This window comes from Schistocerca gregaria, chromosome 6 (genome assembly GCF_023897955.1).
Source record: "Schistocerca gregaria isolate iqSchGreg1 chromosome 6, iqSchGreg1.2, whole genome shotgun sequence".
Classification (NCBI taxonomy): domain Eukaryota; kingdom Metazoa; phylum Arthropoda; class Insecta; order Orthoptera; family Acrididae; genus Schistocerca; species Schistocerca gregaria.
In genome coordinates this window covers 452,543,802-452,563,885 of record NC_064925.1, presented here as the reverse complement: position 1 = coordinate 452,563,885, position 20,084 = coordinate 452,543,802, and the positions used below count along the sequence as shown (strand labels likewise).

General features: G+C 40.9%; 2 protein-coding genes across 3 annotated transcripts in view; one reads left to right on the top strand and one right to left on the bottom strand.

Moving 5' to 3' along the window:
* The window catches only part of LOC126278360 (RNA-binding protein 42-like), a 299,697-nt gene that overhangs the window by 90,203 nt on the left and 189,410 nt on the right, over positions 1 to 20,084 (top strand). The window contains exon 5 of the mRNA XM_049978422.1: positions 6,050 to 6,244. Coding sequence (XP_049834379.1) covers positions 6,050 to 6,244 — 195 coding nt within the window. The remainder of the gene's footprint in view (positions 1 to 6,049; positions 6,245 to 20,084) is intronic.
* The window catches only part of LOC126278362 (uncharacterized), a 46,988-nt gene continuing 46,154 nt past the window's right edge, over positions 19,251 to 20,084 (bottom strand). For both annotated transcript variants that reach the window (XM_049978423.1, XM_049978424.1), the window contains exon 3: positions 19,251 to 19,638. In XM_049978423.1, coding sequence (XP_049834380.1) covers positions 19,423 to 19,638 — 216 coding nt within the window. In that variant the 3' untranslated portion in view covers positions 19,251 to 19,422. The remainder of the gene's footprint in view (positions 19,639 to 20,084) is intronic.

The following is a 20,084-nucleotide window of genomic DNA, read 5'->3' as shown; positions in this document are numbered from 1 at the left end:
GGTCTGCAGGATAGTTGCGGGAGAGGAAAGCACTGGTCAGGTTATTGGTGTAATTGTTGAGGGATTCGTCACTGGAGCAGATACGTTTGCCACGAATACCTAGGCTGTAGGGAAGGGAGCGTTTGATGTGGAATGGATGGCAGCTATCAAAGTGAAGGTACTGTTGTTTGTTGGTGGGTTTGATATGGACAGAGGTGTGGATGTGAGCTTCAACAAGATGAAGGTCAACATCCAGGAAGGTGGCTTTGGTTTTGGAGAAGGACCAGGTGAAATTCAGATTCGAAAAGGAGTTGAGGTTATGGAGAAAATTAAGGAGTGTTTCTTCACCATGAGTCCAGACCACAAAGATGTCATCTATAAACCTATACCAGGCCAGGGGAAGCAGCTGTTGGGTCTTCAGGAAAGCCTCCTCCATGCGGCCCATGAAGAGGTTGGCATAGGATGGAGCCATCCTGGTTCCCATGGCAGTTCCCCTGATTTGTTTGTAGGTCTGGCCTTCAAAAGTGAAGTAATTATGGGTGAGGATGAAGTTGGTAAGTGTGATAAGGAACGAGGTTTTTGGAAGATCTTCGGGTGGGCGTTGGGAGAGGTAGTGCTCAAGGGCAGAGAGACCATGGGTGTGTGGGATGTTTGTGTAAAGGGATGTAGCATCTATGGTGACAAGAAAGGTGTCAGGTGGGAGAGGAGTGGGAATGGATTTGAGGCGTTCTAGGAAGTGGTTTGTGTCCTTGATGTAGGATGGGAGCCTGCAGGTGATAGGTTGGAGGTGTTGGTCTACCAGAGCTGAGATACGTTCTGTTGGGGCTTTGAAGCCTGCTACAATGGGACGGCCAGGATGGTTCTCTTTGTGGATTTTGGGTAATAGGTAGAAGGTAGGGGTACGTGGCTCAGGTGGAGTGAGTAAGTCTATGGAAGCCATTGTGAGGCCTTGTGAGGGACCTTGGATTTTTAGGATTTTCTGCAGCTCAGTCTGAATGGAGGGAATGGGATCCAGGGTAACAGCTTTGTAGGTTGAGGTGTCGGAGAGTTGACGCAGTCCTTCTGCCACATACTCCACACGGTCAAGTACCACAGTTGTGGAGCCTTTATCCGCCGGAAGGATTACAATAGAGCGGTCTGTTTTCAGCTGTTTAATGGCACGGGATTCAGCTGGGGTGATGTTGGGGGTTGTCGGAATGTTCTTCAAGAAGGACTGGGAGGCAACACTGGATGTGAGGAATTCCTGAAACGTCTGCAAGGGATGGTTTTGGGGGAGGGGAGGAGGATCCCTTTGAGAAGGCGGTCGGAACTGTTCTAAACAAGGTTCAACACTGGGTCTAGTATTTGGGGGCTGTGTTTGGGTGGTGAAGTGATATTTCCAGTTGAGGTTCCGGGTGAAAGAGAGGAGATCTTTAACCAGGGCAGTGTGGTTGAATTTAGGTGTGGGGCTAAAGGTTAAGCCTTTTGATAGAACAGATGTCTCTTGAGGAGAGAGGGATCTGGATGAGAGGTTTAGAACTGAATTGGAGTTGGTGATATGTGGCATTTGACTCCCATTTACTTTTCAGTCTTCTCCTCTTTCCCTTTCCTCTTTAGCCATTCATGCATCTTTCCATCCTACATCTTTATACTATACACCTCTTTACTTCTGTATGCATCCTCTTTGGTTTGAAGCTGGCACAGTACCTGCAGTAGAATATCTTTGGCTTCCCTCTGACAACCATGCCTCCATCCTTGCTACCTTCCCTGTTTTCCTTTCCCTGTTGCTTCATAACCTGGGTTGTGAGTAACTAAATCCACTTTCCCTTCTTCCCTTTCTTTCCCCTCTCTCCTCCCTGATGAAGGAACATTTATTCCGAAAGCTAGGAGCTTAAATTTTCGGTTGTTTTTTGTGTCTCTATCGGCTGTACTGAGCTGAGGTAAGTACTGGGCAGCCCCTCTATCTCTTTGTTAGTAATTGTTTCACATCTTTATATGAGATTTTCCATTAATTAGTTAGATCACCTATATGGTCCACATTCTTCATTGTTTTGTCCCTTTTGTTAGCTATCACTTACATCTGTCATCTAAAGACTTTCTCTTCTTCAGTGTTTTATTTTCGTCACCAACTGTGCTAGTTTCATTTGCCTCCTATTGTCTTGTTCGGTTTATAGTCCACATCTCTTTTTCTTTTTATTGATTTATTTATTTAACATTCCATTATTTAACATTCCATAGTTTTAACGTTCGTTATTCGCTGTTTTCCAGCCAACAATCACTGCCAACAATCTCTTCCACACCTATCAGTATCATCCAATTCCGTCGATTTCGTGTTGCTGGTGATATTTTCGTGCCATTGCCTATCTTTCTCTGCCACAGGAAACATTTTTTGGAACATTTCTGCGCCACCCGCGAACCTTTTTGCGTCACGCGCGATCTTTTTTGCGTCACGCGCGATCTTTTTCGCGTCACGCGCGATCTTTTTTGCGTCACGCGCGATCTTTTTTGCGTCACGCGCGATCTTTTTTTCGCTACTCGCTATCTCTGTTTTTGAGCAGTGTGTGTTCTTTTTCCCCTGATCTGGACATACTTGCTTGGTCTGGTCAACTTTTTCCGTATTTTTCTTATTCGGTGGTCTTTCTTTGGTATTTACTTTACCAACACAATTTCTTTCTTTCTCGCCCTTCCTTCCGTGTTTTATTCCTTCTTATGATTACTATTCTAACTTTAGTTATTTAATTTCCCTACCCACCAGTTACCCACTATGTACCCTAATCCTATACCACATTATTTACATTCATTCCGGAAACATGCATTTACCGTAGCCAAACTGCAATCCCACATACTTTTCCTCCGTTCCTGCTTAACCTTTGGAATTACCCCTAAAGGACTTACCTTAAAAGTTCCCATCTCTGGGTGCAATTCCTCCTTCCACCAATCTCTCCTGGACTTCCAGAACCTTCAATCCTTAGCCCTTACCCAACTTGTCCTGAACCTCTACACTACTTCATGTAACCACCACTCCCAACAGCTCCTATCTCTCTTCAAAGTCCTCCACCTCTCAAACCCTTGCTTGGAGAACACACTCAGGAACATCATCCTAGAAGCCAGCCGCAAACTTGAGTCCCATGCCACACACCACCTGAAAAACTATCCACAGTGCTAGTGCAACACCTAAGAAGTGGGGTCCCTCTCCCTATCCCTCACAAACACCAACCACAACAGAACCGTCAACAAACCCCCCTCATAGCCAACAAACCTAGCCTAGCCACCCTACTCAATCTCCCCATCCCAGCACATACCCCACACAGACCAAATCTCAACTATAACCACAGTCAAATGCCACATATCACCAACTCCAATTCAGTTCTAAACCTCTCATCCAGATCCCTCTCTCCTCAAGAGACATCTGTTCTATCAAAAGGCTTAACCTTTAGCCCCACACCTAAATTCAACCACACTGCCCTGGTTAAAGATCTCCTCTCTTTCACCCGGAACCTCAACTGGAAATATCACTTCACCACCCAAACACAGCCCCCAAATACTAGACCCAGTGTTGAACCTTGTTTAGAACAGTTCCGACCGCCTTCTCAAAGGGATCCTCCTCCCCTCCCCCAAAACCATCCCTTGCAGACGTTTCAGGAATTCCTCACATCCAGTGTTGCCTCCCAGTCCTTCTTGAAGAACATTCCGACAACCCCCAACATCACCCCAGCTGAATCCTGTGCCATTAAACAGCTGAAAACAGACCGCTCTATTGTAATCCTTCCGGCGGATAAAGGCTCCACAACTGTGGTACTTGACCGTGTGGAGTATGTGGCAGAAGGACTGCGTCAACTCTCCGACACCTCAACCTACAAAGCTGTTACCCTGGATCCCATTCCCTCCATTCAGACTGAGCTGCAGAAAATCCTAAAAATCCAAGGTCCCTCACAAGGCCTCACAATGGCTTCCATAGACTTACTCACTCCACCTGAGCCACGTACCCCTACCTTCTACCTATTACCCAAAATCCACAAAGAGAACCATCCTGGCCGTCCCATTGTAGCAGGCTTCAAAGCCCCAACAGAACGTATCTCAGCTCTGGTAGACCAACACCTCCAACCTATCACCTGCAGGCTCCCATCCTACATCAAGGACACAAACCACTTCCTAGAACGCCTCAAATCCATTCCCACTCCTCTCCCACCTGAAACCTTTCTTGTCACCATAGATGCTACATCCCTTTACACAAACATCCCACACACCCATGGTCTCTCTGCCCTTGAGCACTACCTCTCCCAACGCCCACCCGAAGATCTTCCAAAAACCTCGTTCCTTATCACACTTACCAACTTCATCCTCACCCATAATTACTTCACTTTTGAAGGCCAGACCTACAAACAAATCAGGGGAACTGCCATGGGAACCAGGATGGCTCCATCCTATGCCAACCTCTTCATGGGCCGCATGGAGGAGGCTTTCCTGAAGACCCAACAGCTGCTTCCCCTGGCCTGGTATAGGTTTATAGATGACATCTTTGTGGTCTGGACTCATGGTGAAGAAACACTCCTTAATTTTCTCCATAACCTCAACTCCTTTTCGAATCTGAATTTCACCTGGTCCTTCTCCAAAACCAAAGCCACCTTCCTGGATGTTGACCTTCATCTTGTTGAAGCTCACATCCACACCTCTGTCCATATCAAACCCACCAACAAACAACAGTACCTTCACTTTGATAGCTGCCATCCATTCCACATCAAACGCTCCCTTCCCTACAGCCTAGGTATTCGTGGCAAACGTATCTGCTCCAGTGACGAATCCCTCAACAATTACACCAATAACCTGACCAGTGCTTTCCTCTCCCGCAACTATCCTACAGACCTTGTCCACAAACAGATCTCCCGAGCAATACATTCCTCCCCGTCCAACAACAATATTCCTAGCCTCAGACCACACAGAAGCATCCCCCTTGTCACCCAATATTATCCTGGCCTCGAATACATCAATAAATTACTCCGCCAGGGATATGACTTTCTCAAGTCAACCCCTGAAATGAGATCATCCCTTGACAAAATTCTCCCCACACCACCCAGAGTTGCCTTTCGTCGTCCCCCTAACCTCCGTAACATCCTTGTTAAACCCTGCAATATTCCCAGACTACCTTCTCTACCCAGTGGTTCCTACCCCTGTAACCGACCCCGCTGCAAAACCTGCCCCATGCATCCCCCCACAACCACCTACTCCAGCCCCGCTACTAGGAAAACATACACAATTCAAGGAAGGGCCACGTGTGAGACTACACATGTCATTTATCAGCTGACATGCCTGCACTGCACAGCCTTTTACATCGGTATGACAACAACTAAACTGGCTGAGCGCATGAACGGACACAGACGAACTGTCCGCCTAGGAGATGTCCAATACCCAGTAGCGGAGCATGCCCTCCAGCATAATTCTAGGGACCTAGGAACCTGCTACACTGTACGTGCCATTTGGCTTCTCCCACCCAACACCAGTCCCTCTGAACTGCGGAGATGGGAACTTGCACTCCAGCACATCCTTTCATCCCGCCATCCCCCTGGACTAAACCTACGTTAAACAACCTCACTCCCATTTACTTTTCAGTCTTCTCCTCTTTCCCTTTCCTCTTTAGCCATTCATGCATCTTTCCATCCTACATCTTTATACTATACACCTCTTTACTTCTGTATGCATCCTCTTTGGTTTGAAGCTGGCACAGTACCTGCAGTAGAATATCTTTGGCTTCCCTCTGACAACCATGCCTCCATCCTTGCTACCTTCCCTGTTTTCCTTTCCCTGTTGCTTCATAACCTGGGTTGTGAGTAACTAAATCCACTTTCCCTTCTTCCCTTTCTTTCCCCTCTCTCCTCCCTGATGAAGGAACATTTATTCCGAAAGCTAGGAGCTTAAATTTTCGGTTGTTTTTTGTGTCTCTATCGGCTGTACTGAGCTGAGGTAAGTACTGGCCAGCCCCTCTATCTCTTTGTTAGTAATTGTTTCACATCTTTATATGAGATTTTCTTATATTGTTAGTCTTACAGTAGTTGGGAGATCCCATATGAATAAAAGTACGATGTTTTTATTACAGATGACTTCCGGATATTCTGTGGTGACTTGGGTAATGATGTAACAGATGAAATTCTGACAAGGGCTTTCAGCAAATACCAGTCTTTCTTGAAAGCAAAAGTCATTAGGGATAAACGCTCAAACAAAACAAAAGGATTTGGGTTTGTGAGTTTTAAAGATCCCCAGGACTTCATCAAAGCAATGAAGGAAATGAATGGTGAGTTTTTTCTATGTCTTTCTTGTGCCTTAACAGAAGTTCAGAGTTTGTTTATAACATCATTTTCATTTCCATCTTTGAACCAGAACCTTTTCAAATTATTTCAGAGCTATGTTCAGAGCACAAAGGTTTGTTTTAGTAAATGCTTTAGTGGTGAAATATTTCAGGAAATATTACTAGAACATCACACACACCATCTGGTCAGCCTAAGTACTTAGGGGAAAGTTTATATGTGCCAGTGATAGACTGAGAGGCTCACATGATGAGGCAGATGAAAATGACAGTGTGAATTACTCAGTAGTCTGCTGGATACCTTATATGAAATATATCTTGATCAGTTAAACAACCAACTTGTCAGGGTAACATCTTACATGTACTAATTACAATAACACACTAACTTTTAATTTTAGTTATTTCATTGCATGGAATCAGTAATATCGATATGGGGAAAATATTAAAGAAGAAGATGAATGTGTTTATATATTGCTATGTTGTATAAACTAAAGGAAAGTGTAACGATGAACTAAAAAACGAAGTGAAAGCAGTATCATGAAAGTCTCCGAAGGAGCCTATACTTGATTGAAATGGTTGTTCAGCATACCTTTGAGGCATTTTTGAGTAATTTATGGTCAGTGTATGCATTGTCATTACTATGCCAATAGTTATGAGGTGCAGATGGCTAATGACAAAAGTGGCAATATTTTTGTGCTTGATCTTTTGGATCTGTAGTTAGTTGTATGGTACCTTAAACAAATATTGCACTTCATTCTGACACAGAATGCTGTCAGGTAACCAATTGAGCCTAATGAACAAAATTTGATTGTGCAGAATGTCAGGTCAGATGTGTGACTGTATTGAAGAGAATGTCATTCTCAAAACAAAAGAATCTTCAGATACACCCCAAGGTAGTGTTATACGACCATTACTTTTCACAGTATAAACAAATGACTTAATGGTTGACGTAGGAAGTTTCATGAGGCTTTACACAGATGATGCTGTTGTATAAAGAGAAGACTCAGTGCTAGAAACTACTATGTAAAGACAAGAGAAGTTGCCTTTAAGGCACGAAACTGGTCTTCATGAAGTGCAGGTCCACATCCAACAATCCATATTTCGGTTTGGTGCAATTTCCCTAAATCCCCTTGAGGTGATTGCTGAAAGAATTATTTAAAAATGTTACACTTGGTTTAAAAAAATAAAAATAAAAACTGTATTCCTTCTGTATATGTGGTGTCCAAGGGACATTTAAAACAGAAAACTTCCCTTCAGCTGTAAGATAAGAATTACTTATGTAGGAAATGGTGCTTATTAAAATCTAGAGCAATATACAGTTACTGAAATGGTGTAGAATGGTAATAGCTTACAACAAAATGGTGAAATTTCTTTGAGAACATGGAAAAAAGGAAGGAAGATTGGGGTTTGATATCTTGTCAACAATGTCAGTAAAGACTGTGCAGAAGCTACAGTGTGGGAAGAAAGTGAGCATATCATTGTCAGGGGAACATTCTTGTCATTTAGCTTAAGTGATTTAGGGAAATGACAGAAAACCTAAATCTGTGCACCAAGACAGAGATTTGAACCACTACCTTCTCAAATGAGAGTACAGTGCTTCAACTCTGTGATGCCTCACGTAGTAAAATGTCTTGGAATATTAAATGTTAGATTTAAAACCAGTAATCCCCCCTATTATTTAAACAAGAACTGCAATGTGTAAAACAGCTTCAAACTTCTGATTACTTTACACTTGAGTTAGCTTCTTAAATATTTTTACATTTAAGGCTTCTCACACACTGGTGATTTGGCAGCATGACCCCCTGTGCACGCACCACTCCCAGTGACTGGTTGTGGCGATTCAGCCGTGTTTGACTCTTTCACACGTGCGGTTACAGAGGGTGGGGGAAAACAGTTGCTGCATCGCCTCAGCAGGCTGTACTGCATTTGTGGTTTGTTGCACTTTGTGATTGTTGATTCATTTGTATTTTCTGTGTCAGTTTAAGTAATTTTATACACTTCCCTCCTTCAAGTATAACTTCCAACTTGGAACTTTTTATCAATGAAGTAGAACACTCTGCCATAAGTTTGGATTCGGGAAATGAATATTACAGCAATAAGATCGAAAAACATAATGCCTGGGAGATGTGTAAAAAATTTGTACCAGAGTTGGAAAATTCAATACTTTCATTGACATCTGTATTTTCTTTTCAATAACAAAACAAAGAGCAACATTTTCTCATTAGAATACATTTAATAACTCACTTGAGCAAGCAGGCAGACAGCTCTCACCATAGAGCTTCAGCTGCATAGTTCAGTTGTGTGCCCGACGATTCAGGTGTGCAACTCAGCCACACGGTATTTGTGTATTGCAGTGACTCAACTGCATGGTTTAATCACCCCAGTAAAGTTATTGTGTGAAAACAGCCGAAGTATATAACTTACAGTTTAGAAAAATGTTGGAAATTGTGTTAAAAGTTTGTTGGAAGATGCTAAGTACTCTTGAAATTTAATACTGGATGAATATAGTTTGGGTATTTTGCAGTTTATCACACATTGATATTTGTAGGTAATGTTTGTAAAAAAATTTCCGAGTGGGGTTAATAGTAAAAAAGTTGGGCGATTTGCCTGCTGTAAGGCTCACTGCCTCAGAGCACATAAACTTTTTTTTTTTAACCAAAATACTTGTCTTAGTGTGTGAAATCTTTAACATAAGATTATACCCCTTTAATGAGGAGATTATGACGGCATTTTAAATTTGGTTAATACTATGATATGAAAAATTGAAAATAAAATTTTCATCACCCCTGGAAGTCATTAGATAGGCAACTGGAATTGTTTACCACTAGCCGTGGACGGGTCAACAATTAAGTAATTTAAATAAGCCACCTCACATTCCTCTGACCACTTCCAGGGCACATTCTTCTTCAGTAACCGATTCAATGCTGTGTTATTAAATGCTTGTGACCACTTCCAAGGCACAATCTTTTTCAATAACTGATTCAGTGCTGGGTTATTAAATGCTTGTGATGACACAAAACACCGATAGAACCCAAAAGGTCCATACATAGCCCTCAAATCTTTCTTATTCTTTGGCCTAGGAAACTCCTCAATGGCCCTAATTTTCCCCTCTCTGGTTGTATTCCTGTTTGATCCTTCAGCTGATCTGTCTTACTAAACTTAAGTTACATACCCCCTTTCACCAAGTAGTGACAGAAAATTCAGGAAAGGCAACAGAAAAGAGTCGGATGAAGAAAGTGTGACCATCTGCCAAATGTTGGCATTTCTAGAACTTGCCTCTCTCAGATGCCAGGTAGTAACAGAAGAGATGCAGCAGTGTATGACAGCCAGAAATGTCAGACCAAGTCCACAAAAGAGAACAAATTTACAAGAATATTGACCTGATGCATAAGAAGGTAATACAGAATGTCAAAGAGGAGGTGTAATGATCTTTGGCACCAATTTTCACCAAACACTGTGAAGAATGGACTCAACTCAGACTTATGCCACCACTGTCAAACAACAACCCAGCATCCGACCAATGCAAAAAGCCCCCAGAATAACTGACATTTGGAGGAAAGGAGGACAACATGCCAGTCTGTTTTCAGTGTGTACATCTTGTACACATTGCACAAGAAAGCTGATGAGTGTTCAGTGTGTATTATGCCACAAGATGCAAACCACCTGAACAGTTCTATTCAGGCAAGTCAGTTGCATTTGATTAAATTCTTTGATCTTGAGAAAGTTTTCCACTTGAGACTAATATCGGAGAGAATTTCACATTGCGACATCACCCTCAGGGTGATAACTGCCTACCATCCACAAACTAATGGCCTCACAGAATTCTTTAATAATCCACTGGCAGATGCACTCCCTCTGCTGTTGAACAGGGAGACTGGGTTACAGTACTGCCTGTCATGACATTTATGTACTACATGGCAATGCAGGACACTACAGATTTCACACCATTATTTCTGCTCCACAGTTATGAGGCTGAAACGACTGTGGAAACACTGTTCCCTTTTCAATTGGATGATAGTATGACTACGTGAAACACCAGGCCTGAAGAAGCAAGGCAGCTGGCTTGCAAACGGATGCTGCACATCCAGGAGAAAGACCAAGAGTGCTATAATGCCAGTGGCCAGTGAGATACAGCTCGGGAGATGTGGTATGGATTTTGTGCCTGTGCAGAAAGTGGGGCTATCGGAAAAGTTACTAAAGCATTACTTAGGACAGTATCATATCCTTTGTTGCTTATTGATCATCACATACGTAGTTGACAATTATGACCCCTTCATCAAGAAGACGGAGATGTCATCCATGTCCTGCTGCAGTCCAAAGGCTGAGGTTGATGATGAGAGGTTCAAGGAAACTGAAGACCCACTTGATGATCACAAAGATATGATGGGAGGGGCTACCTTTAATGCTTATTATAATGAAGAGGGTGTAACAACATGACCAGTATGCGAGGATCTATGTGCACTGCCATATGGAGGACTCTTGACAAGATCTAGATCCAGTGTGCTGCAGCCTCGCCCAGTGAGAAACTCTGCAGCAGTAGGTTACTGTTTCTCGAGGATAGGAAGCAGTTAGTGTCTCAGGCTTGTGTGCTATTGGTCACCAGTTCAAAGATGAAGACCGGCAATTATTTGTTGTTTCCTATTTGTCATTTCTGGAAGGTTCTTGAAATATTTGTGTTGTGATGTTTGTGTGTGTGGAACATTTGATGGTTGAATAAAAACTAACAGTCCGATATATTTGATGTTTCTGTAAATAACAGCACTGTTCACACAGGAGGTCAGTATTGTTGTGGCTGTATGTTGGTGTCAGTAATAAACATACTTTCAGTTCCAAGTGTTGTACCTCATTGACACCCTTGACTTTGGAGTTGGTCTCAAAAGTGATTTCGACATGAGGGTATTCTAGGAAGAGTCGCATGAGTGTCTTGTAAGCAGTTTCCTTTGTAGATTGATTGCACCTTTTCAGTGTCCATCTTGTAAGCAGTTTCCTTTGTTGATCGATTGCACCTTTTCAGTGTCTTACCCAAGAGCTGAAGTCTGTCACCTGTTTTACCTATGGCTGAATCTGTGTGATCATTCCATTTCTTACATCCATGAATAGTTACAGTATAGTATTTGTATGAGTGGAATAATTCCACCTTTGACTCATTCATTGCAGTCATGTTGCAGTACACATTTGAAGTGCACAGTTTTATACCTCTGAACATTTTAAGTGGTATGTCACTCTTAGCACCACTATGAAATCTTATCAAGACCCAAAAGAATATTTGTGCAGCTTTTTTCATACTTCAGCATGTGTCAGTAATGCACCATCCAAGATAACATGCTACTTTCTCCCTATCAAGAAATCCTCAATTCAGTTACAAGTTTGTTTTGATACCCCACATGATTATACTTCTGTTAATAAGGTTTGATGTGTTACTGTGTCAAATGTCTTCTGGAGTTTCACAGTTAAAATAATATTATGTTCTGCTTTGGTGGTTGACTTTTGTTTTATTAGTGTATCCTCTGTTTCATGACTGAGTACGATAAAATAGCACACCATATAAAAATAAAGTAGGAGATCAAGCTTTATAATCATGTATGTAGGGAAATCTTAACAACATGTGGGGTCAGACAGCTAAAGAATGAAAAGTTTAATAAATAATGTCAATAAGATTTGATGCACAGAGAATCATGTACGTACCAGTTGCTAAACCAAAGATCAAGTACAGTATTTCTTTCAGGCAAACTGAGTTGATACATGAATATTATTGTGCCTTGTGCCCACAGTGGCAGTTTATGAGTAATATCTTGGTTATGACAACTTTGTAGCTTCAGTTACTGTTTTTATTCAATCCAAGCCTAACCAGTGGTTAATTTATTCGTCTTTACGTTATGTCAGAGAGAACACAAGTAAGTGAAATAAGGTGACAGTAAATTGCTGATGATGTTTTAGAATAAAGCAATATAAAACTAACATTGTAATTAAGAAGTAATTTGGAAAATTTGATTTTCAAATTCACTTATCTCATTGTCATTTCCATAGCTTTTTTTCCAGTCTACCAACAAAGGGTAGTGTCTGTACTTCAGTATTCCATGTTGAGTATTCCCTTCCTTACACATCTTGTACTTCATTCCGAACATCTGTTTTGATACACATTCTTCTGTTTTTCATATGTTTTCTGTCGAGTGTAGCACATGTTTTTTGTCAGTTGCTGCTGGACAGCGTTTTGGACATCATTGTCATTACTGTGCTGCCAACTACCGAAATGTTTTTCCGAGGTCAAGAACAAGTAGGAATCAGTGGGTGTGATCAAGTTGATGTGATTAGGTGTTATGTTCATTGAGTTGCATGTGGAGGGAAATTGTCATGGAGGAAAAAAATATCCCCTTACTGAGCTTGCCATGTCTTGTTTTGGATTGTTCAGCGTAGTTTAATTAATGTTTCACAGTGCATCTCAAAATTGACTGTGTTACTGTGAGGCAAAAAGTCCACTTGTAACCGTGTACATGTGTTTTTGAGGAGCATTGTCTGCTTGAACTTCACTTCCCTTGATAATGTTTGAATGCCCTCTTTCCTTGGATATTGTAACATGAGCCAGCCATGTTTTGCTTTCAGGGACAATTTTGTTTAAAAATTCGTCACCTTTGTTATTGCACTGCTAAAGGAAGTTAGAAGCATTGGTTAATCATTTGGTTTTGTTGACCTCGGTTCACATTTTTGGCACCCAACATGAGCCCAACTTCCGGCCCCCCTCCCTTCTCTGTTCTTCTTGCCCACAGTCATCTTTTTGCACCAAGACTTCAGTAGTACTCACTTTTCCTTCTTCATTAGTGGTGTACTGCCATCTTTAGCCACTCCGACCCATTCTTTTTACCATTCCATCTTTCATAGTATTCTAACCATAAATGTAACTAGTCTGCCAATGACTTGAACTTGTTTTCACATTTTTTTGTATGCAGTAAACTAGTCACAGCTTGTATTTCACTTTTGATGAAGATTTCAAATTATTGAGGTATTTTAAATGAGCACAAATGTAAACATGTGAATACTTCCGTTGTGGCATATGTGGTTAGCTAATAGAGGTAGGCACTCACATGCACACATCATCGACCACAATGCTTGGCTTATTAGGAGGAACCATACCATTGTTTGCAGGGAATGATTTATGAAGACCCAAATCAGAATTGCTAACACACGCAGTGTTCATGTAATGATGCATTGTTGATATTTCTGTGGTTTCTGTAATTAAATCGCTGACTTTATCTTCTATTAAAAGCTATGATTTGGCTCACAAACTACATCTATATGTAGGTGCATACTCCGTAAGCAACCATATGGTGTGTGGTGGAGGGTTCACTCTATCACTACTAGACATTTCCTTTCCTGTTCCACTCAAAAATAGAATGAGGGGAAAAAGACTATCCATATGCTTCTGTTATGTGCCCTAATTTCTATCTTATCTTCATGGTCCTTATACAAAATGTACATTCACAGCAGTATAATCGGTCTACAATAAGCTTCAAAAACCTGTTCTTTAAATTTTCTCAAGTGTTTTGCAAAAATAACATGGTCTTCCCTCTAGGGATTCCCATTTCTATAATACTCGCATGTTGATCAAACCTATTGGTGTCAAAACTAGCAGTTTGCTTCTGAATTGCATTGATGTCTTTGTTTAATTAAACTACCCATTGAGTAGATGAGCTCACAGAAACCCTGGGTGAATAGTGCTTTGTGTTGACTGTGGTATAGCTACACCAGCAGATGCTCTCATCACACACTCAGTGTTTGTGTCTGCAGCTCACAAGGATTGTGACTCTAACCAATTGATACTGTACAGGGTGTCCACAAGTAAAATTCCAGTTTTAAAATGCTGCAGCAAGAGAAACACTGCTCAGAACAATATCAGATTTGAACAGCTTGTTATTGATGCAGGGAGAAAGTTCGTAATTGTCTCCATGAAGGATAATATGCTACTAGTAAAGCTCTTTTACAAGAAAGGAGGCTGTGCACCAGTAGCCCCACAGGAGTTCTGGGCACTCAAGGGTATGAAAAAAGGCATTGGTCTGATGTCTGCTGAGGATCTGTAGGAAATAGTTACAAAATTAAAAAATACCAGTTTTCTTGAAGTGCAGTCTGGCAGAGGAAGGAAAGCAGTTGATCCGACGTCTGTCGAAAGTGAGGTGACTGCATTGCAGGATAGGTCAAATGGTGGTGTGCCAACATGCAGTGCATGGGGAATTGCCCGAACTTTGGACATGCCTGTGAGCGTTGTGCAAAAATCCTACAAAACATCCTGCACTGCTATCCATACAGAATTACCCATGTTCAGGAGTTACGTCCTGCTGATCTGCCAGCAAGACAAATGTTCACTCTGGAATTTCTTTCTTTTGTGGAAGTGAGCAATGAATGGCCATGAAACATTTTGTGAACAGATGAAACCCATTTCCACTCCCAAGGACATAGAATGGCAGAATATGGGCAGCAGAAAATCTGCACACACATCAACCGTTACCACTTCATTCTGCAAAACACAGGTTGATGGCATTGTTTATTGTAGGATTCCACCCCCTCCCCCAAAGGGATGAGTCATATGGGTCTTGTTACCTGTACTGTCACCGGTACACCCTATAAGAGTCTTTGCGCACCAGTATCATTCCAACCCTTCAGCAGCATGGATGTGTGGATAGGATCATTTTTGTGGAAAATGACACTCTTACACTCTTTACATAGCCAGTGAATTGGCTACTGCAGAGATATTTCAGAAATTATCGGCCTTCATTTCCCTGCAGCCTGGCAATTCACATCACCCGATTTTAATCCATGTGACTTCTGGCTGTTGAGTTATCTGAAAGATATTGTGTTCCGTGCTGCAGTTATGAATGTAACTGAATTGAAGGCATGAATTGCACAATACATTCTGAACATGACCTCCCGAGACACTCTGATCAGCTGTGGAACATGCTGTTTCTCAATTTCAGCTTGCGGCAGAAAACAGTGGACAGCATGTTGAACATGTGTGCCGGTCTTGCAACAGTTATAAATCAATGTTGTTTGGTTTTTTATGCAGTTTTTGGCCCATGAACAATTAAAAACTGATGCCATTTTGCTTTTTCTGTCGTTCTTGGTCTCAGGACAATTAAAAAGTGATTTCTCACATTTAATGTAGCATGACCTTGCCATGGTGGGTGAGCTTACCTAAGTAGCAGTGCCACAACTGTTGACTGCTGAACTTTTGCAGTCATGCACACTGAACAGTATGGATGGTATAATGTGTGACTCAAACCATATCCATCGTATTGTGATTCATTTGTCATTTGTAGCTGACGCCATTTATGTTAAGATACTTGAAGCACTATCTTTTGCTAAGTAATGCAACAGTTTTTTTTTTGCCAATTTTGATTGTAGAAATCGTGGAATATCCCCACTTCAGCCGCTTTAGTTTTATGAAGTGTATGTATAGAGATGGCACTATACATAGCCTTCAAAATGGTATCTGTAATGGAGGTATGTTCTGAGAAGAGAACTGTCATTGAGTTTCTTTCGGCAGAAAACCAGGGCAAAATTTACAGGTGCAAAATGTCTATGGAGACCTTCATTGAACTGTTCTTCCTCATCCATCCTCAATACATGGATGACGGGGAGGTCATTGATGCGCAAGAAGTTGGCTCCGACATCAACCAATAGAGTGGTACCATGTAGGCATACAGGCCCTCCCACTAAGGTGGCATAAGGAAGTCACATTGAATGAAGATTACATTGAAAAATAGGGTTTTGTAGCCAAAAGAGTGGGGTATAACATGGTGCATTGGAAACCTGAGTAAAACCAAACTGATTTCAGGAGAAAAGTGTTGCATTACTTATTGAACATTCCTCATACGCTATTCAAATTTGACATATTTCGAATAGTGGTTGTCTTTATACAGTGTTTTTAAATTGGAACTGTAATTATGGACACCCTGTATTTGATGCAAAACAAACAACAAAAGTACTGTATCAACAAATATTATTAGATTTGCTGCATAAAACATCCCACACAAGTTTTTAATGTATCCAACAGCCTCCAGTTCTTGTCAAACTTGCTGAAAATCTATTTTAGAAAGTGTGCATGCTTCCCTGAGCAGTAATTTAAGATGTGCTCCCAACATAAAGATTATTCCTTTGCCTTATGTTTACTGGATGGATTCTCATCTTTCTATACAAATTCGTGTTATCAACCACAGATCCCATAAGTGAGTAGGTTATGTTGTTCTCATTGTAATAGTAAATAAAGTTCTGAATAGAAATCAACTGTGTATTAGGAAGATGAATGTATAGCCCATGGAAAACTCAGCAATGGGTCTAAAAAGACTAGTGAGTTATGACCACACAGATGTCTCACATTTGAACTAAAAGTATTATTTCTGAATGGATTCCCATAGTATGAACAAAGGCATCCTGTATTTAGCACAGTCTTTAGGGATGTGTAGTCTATCTTTCATATGAAGTATAAGTGGAGCAATAGTGTTAGTTACACATGTTCACTCACTGCAACTAAATTAGGGTTAATACAACAGATTACTCTAGGGACAGTGACGTAAGAGAATTTTACTGTTGACAGTACTTACATACTTACACTGATGGAAAAACTTCCATCACCAAGAAATAATTAATGTAGAGTAATGAAATTTCAGGATTACATTTATCTGACTAACATAATTGAGTGATTAATGTAGTAAGATCACTGGGTAATGTAGGAACAAGAAAAGTCATTGAAAATATGAAATTCTGGTACATGAATAACCAATGTAGCTGACAGAATGTTGAATACAAGCATGCAAACATGCATGTGTTGTGTTGCACAGGTGCCAGATGTCAGTTTTGGGATGGTTAATGCTAGTTGTGGATGACACTGAAATTGTTGTCCGATCTCCCAACTTGGTCACTTATAGAGACATCTGTTGGTCGAGCAGGCCAAGGCAATTTTGATATTCGTAGAGCATGTTGTGTTACAACAGCAAGCATTGTCCTGTTGGAAAATACTCCCTGGAAAGCTGTTCTTGAATGATAGCACAACAGATCGAATTACCAGACTGATGTACAAATCTGTGGTTGGTGTATGTGGAATAACCACAAGAGTGCTCCAGCTGTTATACAAAGTCGCATGCCATATTGTAACTCCAGTTGTATGTTCAGTCTTTTGAGACCACAGTTGGCTTGGCTGCAGGTGCTTATCTGGCTTCCTGCTAACCAATACAAGGCTATTACTGGCTGCCAGGCAGAACTGGCTTTCATCAGAAAACACAACAGAACTCAACACTGCCCTCCAATGAGCTCTCGCTTGACAACAGTGAAGTCACAAACAGTGTTGGTTTGGGGTCAGTGGAATGCATGCTACAGGGCATATGGGTCAGAGCTGTCCTTGATGTAACCGATCTGTAACAATTTGTTGTGTCATTGTGGAGCCAGCTGCTGCTTGAATCGCTGCTACAGACATAGACCCCAGTACAATGCATCACAGCCATAATGCTGAACTCGGTGGTCTTCCCTCACCGTAGTGCCATATGGTCATCTGGAGCTTTATCTTTTTACAACAGTACATTCCTGTGACCAATGCTGCCAGCAGTCATGTACAGTGTCTACATTCATGCCAAGTCTTCATGCTGTATTGCAGAAGGAACATAGAGCTCCTCGTAGCCTTATTACACGACTTCTTTCAAACTCAGTGAGTTATTGATACATACCTTCCTCTCTTAAAGGAATTCTTCACTAACATCAACTCACTATGAGCACTCTCAAAGGTAGCTAACACTCATGACAGTTACAGCACATATTTAAACCAAACTTTATTTGCATTCTCATAGTGGCGCTACTAGCACCACTCGTACGCAACTGTTGCTAAATTTAAACAGACCTCGTCTTTCAGATGTAGAAACATGCCTACAAATTTTCTTCATTTTTCTTGCACAAATCCCTTTGGTGTCGGGTTTTTTTTTCTGCCAGTGTACATTGTTTTCTTCGTTTCCTTGGATTAGGTGTGAGGAAAATGAATGTTCAAAGAATGTTGCAGAAATTTGTTTCAGATACATAGTAAGAATCTACATAAATTAGTTACCTGGTATAGCCAGGACATTACATACCATACTCTGTATTTCTCGGGAATGTGGAAGGTTTCTGTAATCACTAGTAAAATGACATGTTGTTAAAAGCATATGTGGGTTAACCAAAGCTGGCTGATGCGGGCTATTTAAACCCTTTTCAAGTTTGTAAGTGAGAAGGTTAAACTATTTGCCATGGTGAAGCTTTCCATCATGGTACACAATTTTTTTCCCCCTGGAGGACCTTGTGGTAAGCGATTTTTACAGTGTGCCCTAGTTGTTGTTCACCACATTGATGAGCTGCAAATGGACGCAATGAAAATATTACTAAACAATTTAAGCTTTTGGACTAGAAGGTCCTTCTTCTGAAAAAGCAAACACACACACACACACACACACACACACACACACACACACACACACACACAACTACAGTCTCCAGCTATTGAGGCCAATCTACTTTGGAAGTATGAGTTTTTTGTCTGAAAGCTGAAAGGTTTGGTAGTCTTTCTGCACATTGTGCCTGTCTGCAGCTCAGTGGCTGTGGTGAATAGCGAAATATGCTTTTCATATTGTTGCTGTTCCATCCTAGACCTTCCATTGTTTGAGTTTGCTACCTTTTTTGGTGTGCCATGTTTATGTAGGCCAGTTCATTTTCTGTGTTTTAATAGTGATCACTTGTTTGCTTTAATCAATCATGGACACTGTATGTGAATTGTGTAATGCTTCTTATCCCTTACAAACTAACATGAAGCCAATTTTTACCGACTTTGAATAATTTATCATTTTCCTGTGGGTAAGGCAATATTGGGAGGTTAATTTTCTATTTACATAGGTGTGAATTTGGTCACAGAAATAGTCCATTCATTACACATTGTATTTCATATTGCAATCATAGTACCAGTAACTACACTTTATTGTGAAAGCACATAAGGTAAGCAGAGATGCTGTTTATTGACTCACTTCTCTATGTAATTTTATTACATGTATTTCAGTGAATAAGTTGACAAACTTGACAAAAATTGATTGTATTAGTTAAATAAATACATTCACATACACTGGAGCTTTTGAGTATAGATTGGAATAGAGTGGATGAAAATTCCAGTTTTATTTTCCAAGTGGGCCCCAACCGTAAGATACGAACAGCTGAGGTATGACAGAATAGTGCTTGCGGGATAGTGGTTGCTGTAGGAGCTCCCTAGCATTACGCAGCTCCATCGCACGGTAGGCAGCTGTATGAGGTAGGCCGGTGTCTTCTTCAGCAATTTCTGGGATATCAGTTTCATCGTCCTCTTCCTCTGCTCCATTGGGAAATGTAAGTGCCTGTAGACATTAAAATTTTGTGGGCTTTAATAATAGTTAGCTTTATAGCAAACACATATTGGTGAGTAGCTATTGCGAATACGGATTAGATTTGGATGTTTAGTCACTCTTAATGTAAGTACAGTGTGCTATGGAATGAATGTGCAGATTATTGAATATTGTGTAAATAAGACTGGGTTTCTGTATTTGTGTTATTTCTGATATTGTTGAAATTAATTTCTTATTACCCTATGGTGATTGACTAAAAAGACACCAAATGCCATTTGAGTGACATTTTGTTAAACAGCCATTTCATTTAACCTGATACAGTGGAACTATGTGAACCTTTGTGTCTTTCAGTTATGTCAGTTTCTGCATTGAGAACAAATTTCTGTTGGAGTATAAAAAGGTCAGATTTCTGTTGATCTCAGCAGCTTTCTTGCTATGAATATCTGTCCATAATCATA